At 42.8% G+C, this 13,468-nt stretch overlaps 1 protein-coding gene across 1 annotated transcript in view; it reads right to left on the bottom strand.

Annotated features, from left to right (window-relative positions):
* Positions 1–13,144, bottom strand: part of LOC130142446 (interleukin-31 receptor subunit alpha-like) — a 34,744-nt gene extending 21,600 nt beyond the window's left edge. Inside the window, exons 1-6 of the mRNA XM_056324396.1 lie at positions 12,821–13,144; positions 10,277–10,324; positions 10,030–10,080; positions 5,994–6,105; positions 2,407–2,573; positions 1,185–1,324 (exon numbers count right to left, since the gene is read on the bottom strand). Of these exons, the coding sequence (XP_056180371.1) occupies positions 1,185–1,324; positions 2,407–2,573; positions 5,994–6,105; positions 10,030–10,080; positions 10,277–10,319 (513 nt within the window). The 5' untranslated portion in view covers positions 10,320–10,324; positions 12,821–13,144. The remainder of the gene's footprint in view (positions 1–1,184; positions 1,325–2,406; positions 2,574–5,993; positions 6,106–10,029; positions 10,081–10,276; positions 10,325–12,820) is intronic.
* Between the last annotated feature and the right edge of the window lie 324 nt (positions 13,145–13,468).

Below are 13,468 nucleotides of genomic sequence, written 5' to 3'. Positions count from 1 at the left end.
ATGCAGAGATTATAGCCTAAGTTCAGAGGATCAGCTGGGACACGGGAGATAATGAGTATTTATGACCTGTAGTCTTTCAGTACTCTGTCATTCTCATCAAGCAGTGTGGCTGTCCCTACTAGTCCTTCACATTCCTAACTTGAATTTTCTGTCTCCCCTGCCTCCAAACCTTGTAGGATATGCATTCTTACTGCTCTTAAACTCTCTGTTCTTCCACATGCTGTGTACCAGACTGTCTCCACATGGTTATCTATATGTCACGCTACTGGGTGGAGAATGCTTGGGTATCTGACTGTCATAGAATGGTCTAGAACTTGCATATCAATGAATATGGGAACTCTTCCAAGACTTGCACTTTCTCTGTAGGAAGGTGAAATCTTTCTTACACATATTCTTCATCCAACTACAGAGAATAGCTTGAAAAACACAGTTTCAGGGACTCGGTGATATGTATATATGCATGCCCGTTGGCAAAGCCTTCGCATCAAGTGCTCATAACAAGGGGCAGGAAGAGCAACCATTGCTGCTGCATGCCAATCTCACTGAAATTATGACTTTTTTCACCTCTTTCTTTGTCCCTTTAGTTTTAGGTGTCGTCTTGTTGCACCATATTCTCACTGTTGTATGTGCTAAAATGCATCTGCAACTGATCTTGTATTACAGAGAAGTTATTTCCCTTGTTGTCAAAGAAGGAAATGTGTAAAACCAAAGCAAAAACCAAGTGTGTAAGGTATGAATTACCTTAAAAATCAGAGCAACCTGATCTCTAATCAGTTTGAAAATTTAATGATGCCAGCAGAAAGACTAATATTGCCCATCACTTAAACTGTAATCAGGATTTGAGTTTGCATGGCATTTCGGATATCCTTTTCAGCTTTTGCATTGCTGATGACTGTAGTGTCTCATTGATGGGTTAATGAACCAGCTGACATGTCATTCTGGGTTTTTTTTCCTGTATAAAACTATTAATCTTTCTTTCCCAAACAGCTCAGGATCTGTTAGAACAGAATTAAGGGACCTTTGTGAGATTTGCCTACAAATCGGCTGCATGCTGTGCTTCCTTGCTCCCCTTGTTGTGCGTGATCTTCAGCTGCATCCTGTTGATGTCCTGCTGTGTGTGCTATGTACTGCTGAGCTGACAGCGAGGCACCTCATGTTCTTGGTTGTCATCTGGAAGTACTTACCACTGTCCACCGAGCGGATTCTGTGAGTGCCTCTCTGTATCTCAGCTCATACAGTGTAGGAGTTGCAGGCAGGTCCCATTTTATTATCAATTGGTTTGTGATCTGGTGAGCATTTATGATAGATAGTGTTGAGCACTTCCCTAAAATGGGGAACATGCAACTGTTATAAATGCAAGAGATGCAGGAAAGCTTTGATAATTTTGTCTTTCAGGCGTCATTTATAAAAAATAAAAGACTTGACAGAGAATATTGAACACAAAGATTTTTAAGAAGACTGGAAATTAAAAATTACTATTACTATATCTTCATGGTATGAAAAAAAGAGGGTTGTTCCTTTTGCCTTTCTTTTGTAAATGCTTCTACTGATTTCAGGAAGACCCTTTTTCTAAGCAGGTGAATCTGCAAAAGCAAAATCAAAATGTCAAGAGTACCTATAATCATGAATTCTATAAAAACTTTTCAGAATGTCTTCAGCAACTGTGTTTAGCTATATAATTGTAAGTGCAACTACGTTTTTGTCTTTCTCTCTAAAAGCCACAAGGTGGCCAAGAGCCTCCAGAGGAGGTCACGGTGAATATTCCGGTTGTACTGGTAGTGCCCCCCCAGCAGAGAGGAGCACTGTTTTTTTCTTGGACCATGATTACTCTGAGAGGTGAAGTTTCGAGAAGCTCTCAAAGTTATCTCAGTAATCAGATACTGTAGGGAATCTTTAAATAAACTCCTAAAGCACATAGTTGATAGGATTCCTTTTTTCATAACTCCTCTGCAGCACCCTGTAATGGGTAACCAGCCTTTGAAAAGAGCTGAACTTTGAAAAGGTTTCTCAAAATGCTAATACTCTATAACAAGGATTCCTTAAGCACATGGTACTGAGTCAACCTGCTCTTTGTAAACCAATGAAGAAGTTCAGATGAAGAAGTTCAGACAACCATTAAAGAGAGCACAGGAAACTGGTTAAGTACTGTACACAAATACTGCTATATATTTTCCTGGATGTGACTATTTTATAGTCTAGCAAATTATTTAAAGTAAAACCCTTCTGTAAAAGCTGATAGCTGCTATTGACTTCTAAAGATTTCATCCAAGGAAGCCAAACTGCAGTTTAGCTCTCTGAATCAGTAAAAATAATAAGCGTATATTGTAAGTCACAATTTTGGAAATAATCTTTAAGAAAACACCTCAGCTGGGCACTGCAGTAAAACAACTCATGAAGATGCTGTACCTGCTTCACTCGGTATGACTGAGATCTTCTTTCCTTTCACGCAGCTGTCATGGGCATAGTTCACTGCTATCCAAATAGATGCAGATCGCTTCATGTAAAGATTCCTTCGTTCTATCGTAATGGAAGATGACGATGTGTTTCGTTGAAAAAGTTTTGGTATTCTGTCCCTTTGGAGAGAAGGAAGCAGAATGAAAAATAAACATTTTATTGGATTACTCTTTCCTCCCCCGTCTCAGAAAGTAACATTACAGCAATTAATAGTTTTCCAGCTACTTATATACAAAATTCAGCAGCTTGAAATCTTGAAGGTGGGGCCTGAGCCGCTTCAAACAGCAAATGTAATTACAGTACCCTAGGAAATTTAGAAGGTATAAAATCAAGTTAGAAATTACTTCATAAAGTGAAATTGCCACCTACCATAGAAGCACCTAAATTCCTTTTGCACAGCAAAATTTCCCAGTTGCCTGAATCTAAATTACGACATAGGTATGAAAAACCTTTTGTCAGTTGTATGCCTGTCTTCTGACTTGTTCCTGCAATAAAAAAAGAGTCTGACAGAGATGTCTAAATGCCACCTCAGTCCTCAGCCCTGTAGACTTCCCCTGGTGTACCTAACACACACAGCACAGAAAGTCCGAGAGGTTTAAGGCCTTACATATGAGGCTATTTCTGTTCTGCCTAGGTTCGACCCTTGCCACCCACTCACATCTCTCTCTCTCTCTTATTTACTTTCTGCTGCACACAGGAGAGATTTTTTTCAAGGTTAAAGCTCTGCCAGTTCAAAGTTCTTAAAGAAATGGGCTGGCATACTAATTTGCCTACCTAAATATTAAATGTGCTGATCATGATACAATATTTAATAACTGAACACTTGAAGGTTCCCCTGTCTTCTGTTTTGGACTAGTTGTGAATCAGCAATTAATATTTCCAAGTACAATTTTGAATGCTTGGTTAGAACTTCTCTGTGGGAGTGTTTTTCGTTAATCCTTTCCTTCGTGACAACTAAATCCTAAGGAGCAAGGATAATTTCAGTGTCAAACTGATGTTACTTGCAGAAAGGGGTGATGTCCTTTTCTAGGCAAGGAAAAAGCCCTTTCAAGCATTTTTTATTTCCTTTTAACCCAATAAAAAAGAGGAAAGGAAGTTTTTCTTTTAGACCACTGGATTGAAGCCTAGGAGACTGAGGCGCAAGTTGTGGCTCTGGCTTGGGACAATCAACACCTCTGTGAAGCAACTGGGTCCCTCCTTCCCCATCCACCTCTCTTTCACTGTTTTTTTTCTGCCTTCCTCATTTAGAACATCAGCTCTGCAGCCTAGGAACAGCACAGGCTGATCTTGGCTGAAGACTCTAAGCACAGCCAGTTTACCATTGTGTCAGCTGATAACATCTCTACAGAAGCAGAGCAGTTTCACAGGTACTTCTCCCCTTCCAAGAAACAGGAGGTCCTGGAAGACCCAAGAGGCAAGACAGCAAATGCAGTGGTGTTTGGTGCTTGCTGTGAGTTGGCACCCGCTGCTACCTCCAGTGAAAAAATCTTAAAGGCAATGGGGGGAATCACTTCAGCCCTGAGGTGGCTGCTTTGCTCTTCTGCAATGTGCAGAAGATGACCCTGGGGAATTTCCCAGTGTAGTGACGTTTCCTTAGCTTTAGGAGTTGCTCCTAACCACAGATCTTTTTTAATGCAGAATGGTGGATTATGTGGCAAAATAATCAGCAATAAGTATCAGAATTTGCCAATGGCATACAATGTTGTACCTGGTGGACCCCATGACACGGTCTCATGGCAAAGATCATCTCGTCAGATCTCACTTATGTATTGCTAAGTGTACCCTTAATCTCATGGGAGATCCAAATATGTAGATATAAAATGAGGAAAATCCGTTTTGTACTACAGATACTGAAACAGAAGTCTGCATTTTTTTTTTTTTATTTTTTTTTTTACCAAACCAGTGACCAGATACTTGTTTAATATGCCTATCCATGTTGTACCTGGCTTCTTTGGTTTAGCTTTTTCAAAAAAGGCAGAACTGAAGATACCCATATTTCAAGGTAATCAGTTTAAGATTAACCCTACAAGTTCATTCGATCTATTAAACCAATTCAGAATTGCAAAAAATTTCCTAAAATCCTGTTTTTATAATGTGCCACATCTGACATCTCCTTGGAAACATGGTATAACAAAATATATCATGTATAATAAAATCCAGCTTAGTATTTGTTGTTTGGGGATTTTTTGTTTGGGTTGTTTGGGGTTTTTTTAACACATTAGTATTGAATATTCAATGCAAGTCAATATATGCAAATAAACGTGATCTTTGGCAATAGTGTTTCAGAGAGTGTGTTGGAGGCATGGAAAGATGTATAGTGACTCTTTCTATTGGGTTTGTGTGGCAAGATTCTGGTAGCATGGGAGCTACAGGGGTGTCTTCTGTGAGAAGATGCCAGAAGCTTCTCCTGTGTCTGACAGAGCCAGTGCCAGCCAGCTCCAAGAGGGACGTGTAGCTGGCCAAGGCTGAGCCCATCAGCAACAGTGGTGCCCCTGGGATAACTTATTTAAGAAGGGGTGAAGAAAACCTGCACAACTGCAGTGAGAGAGAGGAGTGAGACTATGTGAGAGCAACAACCCTGCAGACCCCCAGGTCAGTGCAGAAGGGCAGGAGGTGCTCCAGGCACCAGGGCAGAGGTTCCCCTGCAGCCCATGTTCCCCACGAAGAACTGGCAGGCTGTCCCCTGCAGCCCATGGCTGTCCATGGTGGAGCAGATACCCACCTGCAGCCCATGGAGGCCCCCATGCCACAGCAGCTGGATGCCCGAAGGAGGCTGTGACCCCAGGGAAGCCCACGCTGGATCAGGCTCCTGGCAGGACTGTGGCCCCATGGAGACAGCAGCCCATGCTGGAGCAGGGTTGGTGGCAGGACTGTGACCCTGTGGGGGACCCAGGCTGGGGCAGTCTGTGCCTCAAGGGCTGCACCCCACGGGAGGGATCCACGCTGGAGCAGGGAAGAGTGTGAGGAGACCCCTTCCCCGGAGGAGAAAGGAGCACAGAGACAGTGTGTGATGAGCTGACCACAGCCTCCATTCCCTGACACCCAGCACTGCTTTTGCAGGAGAAGGTAGAGAAAACTACCTGGGAGTAAAGACCAGGAAGAAGAGAGGGGTGGGGGGAAGGGGTTTTCAAGATTTGGTTTCATTTCTCATTGTCCTACTCAATGAGTAATAAATAATTTTTTTCCCCAAGATGAGTCTGTTTTGCCTGTGACGGCGGTAATTAGTGAGCAATCTCTCCCTGTCCTTATCTCGACCCACAAGCCTTTTGTTCTATTTTGTCTCCCCTGTCCTGCTGAGGAGGGGAATGACAGACTGGCTTGGTGGGCATCTGGTGTCCAGCCAGGGTCAACCCACCACACTCTTACCAAGCTCTTCCCAAATCAATAGGTAGCAATGGGGTGTGAAGAAAGGTTTTGACCGGTATTGTGTAACAATCTACAATGTGATAAAATACACTGGAGCAAAACTCAGGCAGGTAGTAACGATGCCGATCAGGAATGACAGTTTTTTGGGTTTTGAAATGACTTTTTAGACTTACCATTTTAGGAACACAGTATAATTAATTGTATTTGGAGCACTGGGTACTGGCAGCCAGGTACAGGTTAGATCCTCACTTAATTCTTTGTAGCATACCAATTCATTGTCCCAGTCTGCAAGATGAAAACACACGGACTGGAAAAGACCCATCACAGGCAATTATTTACCATCAGCCAGTGCGAGGTGACTATGAGAAGCAAAACTAAATACAAAGCAGGCTATACCCTTTTGCGCAACAAAATAAGAACCAGCTGTGTGAGTCCTTATGCCATGTTTACTCTCAAGGCAAGCAGTTCACCAATTTTAGAACAAGTGACAGAGACATGTCGAAAGATTAAACCTTATCAGTCCTAATGATTCCAAGTAAAACCTAGTTTTCCTACATGAAGGTAGAAAAGGATAATTCTTCCTGTGTTTTATGCATGCCATGGTGTTTCCTACAGCTTTGGTATTGTTAACACCTTTGAATTGTGTTTCTCTCTTATAATAGTGACATCCTGCTTGCCTCTCCACTTATTTAAGTCTTAATTTAAAAAAAATAATATTTTTTCCAATTCTGAATGAAATGTCTTTTAGACTTCTGGAAACACTTCTGCATTCTTTGTCACAAAAATTGCAGAAACAAATTGCCTATATTCAAGGACACATTACTAGCTTTTGGCCCTCTGCTTCAAGGAAAGCTATTGCAAGGTAATTTCCTTAAACCAAATGATAAAGCTACTGTGAGCCTCTGCCCTAAGAGACTCTAGATATTTATCTCCCAGCTGTGCTCTTGTTTCACACCATTCTCAACTGACAGACAGTGCCTGTCCTGACACTGTGTTTCTGGAAGTGCTCAATTGTTTGCTGAAACCTGTAACAAAGCATTGGCTCCTGGCGGGTTACTCTGGGTCTGGGGAGTAAGCCCCTTCCCTGGGGGAATCGCTGTGACTTGGGAACCCTGGAGAAGCAGGAGCATCTGCCTTGCGTGGGAGTGAGGCTCTGTTCACCTGCAGGATTGTAAACTGGAGTTGGCAGCAGCTCTGCCTGGAGCAGCTTATTGACTGTTAAACATATTTATAGACATTTTGGGAAGAATGGGCCAGAACTGACTGCATGCACCCTTGTGAAAAATCTTAGAAATTAATGTTATGCAATTAAGCTGGGGTACAAATGAAGAGAGGGACTGCATTTTAGTGAGTACCACCAAGGGCCAATGTGATGTTTCCAACTGGCAAGAATTGCTGTGGAGTTTCTTGCAAAGCCATATACAATGCAACACAAGGCTAATTATCCACAGTAGAACTGATTGACCAGACTTCAGAATTACTCCAAACCCATCAGTCACCTCTGCCTGGAGTTCAGAATAATGCACTATTGCTAGAGAAAAACAATATGCTGCTTATACTACTAGCTTCATAATGATCATATTATAAAAGAGGAGGAACAAAATTTTATGTACAAAATTACTTGTGCTTAATTTTTGGAAGCAAAAATATAAGCATTTTTTTCTTCAACTGAACATATACATTTTTCAGCTGAAGGGAAATTAAACACTGATGATATTCTTAAAGGAACTCATTTTCAGTCTCTAGTGGTTAAGCTTATTTCAGTATTTCAAAAATCTCTTACCAGAAATGGTAGTGATAAAATATGACTGTTCTTTTGCTTTGTGTCTTACTGTCTGAACTATTAGTTCAGAAGAATCAGCCATGATGTCTCAAAGTACCACCCACACTATTAAAAAAAGACCCAGAATTTTTTTTTTTCCCCTCTTCAGAAAAGTAGATAGGGATCTCAACAGGTACAGGATACTTAAGTGGTTAAAAGTGAATTTTTCCTGATAAGTAGAAACACATGACCTTTTTTTTAATCTGTCAGGTTTAATGCAGGGGTCCTCAAACTATGGCCCGTGGGCTGGATACGTCCCCCAGGGTCCTTGATCCGGCCCCTGGTATTTACAGACCCCTCTGCCTCCCCCCCCGCCCCCCCCCGCTGGGGGTTGGGGGGGGGAAACCAAGCAGCCGCAGATGACTGCCTGCCACTGCAGCCGCGCGCCGGCCCCCTGGTTAAACAGTTTGAGGACCCCTGGTTTAATGAGTTGCCAATAGGCCTATCAATCTTGAATGAGACCTGGAGATGGTGTTACAGCATGCTTGTAGTATCTCAGAACCTAGGTTATGAGATAAAAGATCAGCCCTCCTGTTTTCCTGGTTCAGGGCAATTTCTTCCTACAGCCCGAGTTACAGAGTATCCTCGGTATTCATTTCATCATTCAGATGGTAGCTGTATATTTAAGTTAAAAGTTAACTTGGACCAAAACCTGTCAGATTAATACAGCTCAGAATTTAATACCCTCACTTTTTGATGCTTCCTTTTTCTTACTAAAAGAAATGTGCTAATAAAGTTATGCTGCACCAGCTTAGGTATGTACAGCTTCCTTTCAGGAAGGTGGAGGTCAGATCTTCCTTGTTTCTACAGCAATTTGAATAATTTTTTAATTCTTTACTTTCCTAGTCTGACCACCATACCAAATCTTGGCTACCACACCACAGACATGGTGCTCTAACTGTGGAAAGCAGCAAGTGCTCTCTCATTCTTCTCCCTTTTTGCTCTGAATTCGGCCTTTAATTTACTTGGTGTTTCATATTTGTGGATTTTGTTGTTTTAAAGCAACACTGGTGCTGTAACACTTCATGTCAATATGTTTGTACCATACTGCTCCTGAAACTATTGGAAAAAACAGTTCTGGAGAGAGTGATGGAAAGGAAACATTTTCACTCTTCTACTAAATTTCTACCAATTTATTCCCAAATAACTTCTATTAACTGAGATCCAAGTGGTGACCATAGTGTTGCAGACCTGTCTCTGCTTGCAAAAGCACAGGGTGTTGTATTATTCCTTATGCTCTCAGTCTTACAAAAAACCTCTGGCTTTCTCTAGGAGATGATGGTATTAGAACAAAGAAAAAATAGTAGATTTTTCATTTGGAAATAGTAAATTATCTCAACTAACATCCCATCGCACTACCCGCTGCTGATATACTGAAGCTCTATGCTACTTTCTCCAGATGAACATAACAAATGTTACACACCATTTTTTTCCCCCTTGTCCAATTATTTGAGGACATTAGTGACCACATGTGCATTCAGTTTTATCCTAGTGCTTTTTTGTTTTACTGTACTGCTTCCCCTTAAAGAATATGCACATTATTAGTTCTTCCCAGCCCTAGAACAGCACTACCCCTGTACCAGAGCTGTTCTCCAAGAGCTATGCAAAGAAAGATTTCCTTTTCTTTGCTCTAAAGACATCAAAATCCACTTTCTTCTTAAAAAAGAAAAACCTTAGTTTATTTACTCTAGAAATTTTTGGTTTTCTTCTTAGTTTATCTGGCGTTCTCAGTAAAGCTTTGGCAGAATTGGGTGTGACGGGCTACAAGCAAGGGCTAGAAAGCTACCCGTGGCTGATGTCAGGGCAACCCGCCCTGCTGGCGATGCCGCGCCCAGTGCCACCGCGCACTCACACCCTGATGTGGCCCTGGGCAAGCGGCATGTTCCTGCCTGCAGCCAACTCGCCGTCAAGCCCGTCAGGCGGCCACCAGCTGCTGCGTGACAGCCCCGGTGGAAATGCGACGGCCCGGCCCGTGTTGCCATTAGCAGTCGTTCATCCCGAGCAACCGTCGCGCACGAAACGTTACCGATTCCGCCCTTTTGATGTCACCCCAGTCTACCCGGGCGCTACGCGCGAGCCAGGCTTTACTCGCAGCTCCGGCTTTTCCCCTCCGCAAACCGCGGGCGTTTGCGGCAGCCCCGCTCCCGCAGCCCCCGCAATAGAGCGGTGTGGCGCAGGGCGGCCGCCAGGCGGCGCCCGTGCACCGGGCGGGGCGGTGGCGCGAGCTCCGGGGGCGGGGCGGGGCGGGGTCGGACCCTGCCCGTGGCGCGCGCCGCGGGGCCGCGCGCCGCCGGTGGGCACCGAGGTCGTCGGGGCTGGCCGGTATCCTTCAGCAGTAACGTTCGGCTCTCGACCGAGTAGGTGTTACGTGGTGAACGCTCACCCACCTGGGAGCTGCTGGCAAAACGAAAAATCCCCCTTTGCGCAGTTGCAGGAATCTGGGAAATAGAAAGGAATTGTTTAACAAGACGACTGTGAAAGAAACAGGAGAAAAATGTTACCAGTTGCTGTTCTTCCTACGCACAGAACTTAATTCCGTCATGATTTTGGTCGTACAGCCTTGCCTTTGAGTAACAGCCAGGAGTTTATACTGTTTACAAAGGGTAGTAAGTTATGCAGCAAATGGAAACTCACCCATTGCAAATAAAAAGATAGCTGCGAGCAGCGGGTTCTTCATCTCCTCTGTAAGGAAGCAAAGTGATTACCATCAACACTACACTGTCTTCAGTCTGTTTTTCACACTTCCTCCTCAAACTTCCTATTCATTCCACTACCTCTGCTGCTACTGGCTGCACACGAGTAACGGGTTTATTAATGGCAACGTGAGGGGCGCTTGAGCTCTGAGCTCTGAATTATACTCGTGAAATCCTAGCAACCCTTCTGAAAAACAGAAACTTCCCCCCTTGGCATTTGCAAGAAGCCACAGATTCTTAACGGTGTCTGAGAGATCAGCGGTGCAAACCGAATTAAGTTTATACAGGTACTCCAAACTCCTTTGAAAATCCCAGCCTAAATGCCAATGCGAATGAGAGGTACCGGTATCAATAAAAGGTAAGTCAGGGTGTTCAACTCACACTAACGTGAAAGGTTGGGCAGTGCAGCAGCAGCCCCTGCCTGTCTTCACTTTCTGGCTTCTTCCCCCGTTCAATGCAATCTCACCACCACAAAAGCACTGTGTCTACGTTGTTGATACCGACACCAGGAGCCCTAAGGTAGACAAAAATCACCATAGCTGTAAACCAGGTGTGACTGTTAAGTCTGTGCCCGTTAAGTCTGGTCAGAGAACATTTAAAATAACTCTGGGCACAGAAGCCACCAAAGCCACAACAACTGCTGCTGCTGAAGCAGTAAAGGGAAATTTTCAGAAAATTTCACTTCTGTGGGAAATTTCCCTTCTGGGCTTAGATAGCCACTATCAAAAGTTGGATTCAGACCTGCCTGGTGATAGGCAAATTATTAACTTATCTTGGCAACCATGGTATATTTCAGGTTGAGTGTTGAATAGCAAAAAAATTCTGTTTAAAATGAATCACTTTCTTAAAGAGATAGACTTACGGGCATGCTTCTGAGCCTGGTCTACAGTAAGAGTAGGTGACTAATGCACCAACTATATCTTATCAGATTTTTCTGAGGGGCATAGCCATGAAATGCAAGTGAACAAGGAATTCTACTGACTGTTACAGGGAGTTTCCGAGCGATGGAATCATTTGGGCTTGGGAGTAAGCTTCAAAATGCTGAAGGGTGGTGGACACAGTATATGCGTGCAGGTTCAAACCCCCTCTTATCTGAGTGACCCAAAAATCAGCCGTGACAATGCTTCTCACAAAGAATAGCCAAGGGCATAGCATTATTTTATGAGCAGTAAGGAAAAACTGACAAAGAGAAAAAGCAAGTCATATGTGAGAGAGATTTTGACAGTGGAGCTTGAAGAGTTAGAGACTCAGAGCAGCACGGAAGTCAAGAGATGGAGAAAACTCTATGACCTTTACCTATTGATTTGATGTGATCAGGATAATCACATTTGGGATAAATAAAACCCATTTAAGTAACTCAGTGCAAGAGCAGGAAACTGGATTCAGAGTGCACAGAATTCCAACAGAACATACTGGAGAGAAATAAACTCAGTGAGGCAAGCCCATATTATCTTTACTGGAGGTCTAGGTCTCAGTATGAATGTTCCTGTCCTTTTAAGAAAAAAGTCACTTTAAACAAGTACAGAAAATACATTGCCAATCAAAATAGCAGAGGAGATAGAATCTTCAGAACTGGACTCTGTTGTAGCAGTAGGAACCCGTTTTTAATTACAGCTCAGCTATCAAGTTGCCACAGTAACATTTTAATGTATAAAAAAAGCTGAATTATTATATTTGAGGTAAACTTTGGATAGAACCACTTCTTCAAATGTTTAATATTTCACCCTTTTCACTACTATGGACTTGTGTCAGAGTTGTAAATGTGTTACTTTTCTCTGTTACTCATGAGGATAGATTATGCCACCTTCTATGATAAGCTCAAAAGTGCAGAACGACTAGTGGATGTCACCAACTCTGCTTCATTTGTGACCTGAATGGTTTCTCAGACCTAGGTGTTTGATCATTTCAGATGTGGTTTTCTCTGAACACTTTTCCATCTCACTTGCTTATTTAAGTTCTGCAGTAAAAGGCATGGCAAGCTCTCGGTCTCCCTAGAATGCAATCTTGAAATAAATGAACTTTTTTATTTAGACTGGATTACATCTGTGAATTAATAGAAAACCCACAGCATCCTTCTCTGTTCTTGCCCCAAATTTATCTGTTAACTGTTACTCTTCAAAGGAAAAATAATCTCCGAAGGCAGGTGGGCATAGCAAGGAATGTGCTGCCGGCCCCTCATCCTGCTCCATTCCTGTGGAGCTCCATCTCTTGTAGCCTTGCACAGCACAGGCGGACTGGTCTGGCCATGAGCTTATGAGTACATTTTTTGCAGGCATCGCTTGTGCCCATGAATGCTAACAAAACAGAAGAGGTCTGAAATCCTCTTTGCTCAGAGTCCTAAACATGTCCCAAGACAGTCTGGGTTATGTGCAACCAGCAGCCTCATTAAAGCAGACTCAGAACTCAGTGGGCAGCTGAAGCAGAATGTAGATTGCAGAGACACCGCATCAGGAAAGGAATATTGCATTTCTGTTTGAAGTCTTACCTTGTCTGAAGTACAAATTGGCGAGGTCTTCATTTTCCTCTGGTTGAATCTGTGTGTGTTTTTGATAGCATGCTGTTTCACTGGTGAAAAGTTCAGTTCCAATTGACTACAGTTGATCTGTTTCAGGGATGTTGTAACAAATTTTGTAGCAAATTCAAATTCAGTTTTGGCCTATTAGTAGTAGATACTTAAGTCCCATATCTTTCCTCTATGGATCTAAAGTAGAGCTACACTGTTTTTCACAGGTTGTTTCTCATATAACTCTGCTTCCAATAAGCAGACCTCTAGCTCTGTAAAAGATCTGACAGATACTTACAGGGTGCTTTTTTTGCCAGAGAAATACATGACTACCTGAATTCAAAGAGCAACTCTCATACGGTCTTTGGAAAGAAAAAAAAAAAAAAAAAAAAATCCCACTCAGCCCTCAGCCACCCCCCTGGGGGAAATTTGCTGTGATAAGGAAAGTACACCACACACTCTTTCATCCTTTCTGAGTTCAAGCTGCATCGTGAAGCAGCTTATCATTCAAACAGTTCTATGCTATCTTAATGAAAATCACAATCTTCATCCTAACACATCGGCTGAGCAGACACCATCAAAAAAGTTTATATATGAGATCTGCCCTGGAGGTTTAAAAAAATGCAAGTA

This window comes from Falco biarmicus, chromosome Z (genome assembly GCF_023638135.1).
Source record: "Falco biarmicus isolate bFalBia1 chromosome Z, bFalBia1.pri, whole genome shotgun sequence".
Lineage (NCBI taxonomy): Eukaryota > Metazoa > Chordata > Aves > Falconiformes > Falconidae > Falco > Falco biarmicus.
Note: the sequence above shows the minus strand (reverse complement) of the source record. Positions and strands in the feature narration are given on the sequence as shown.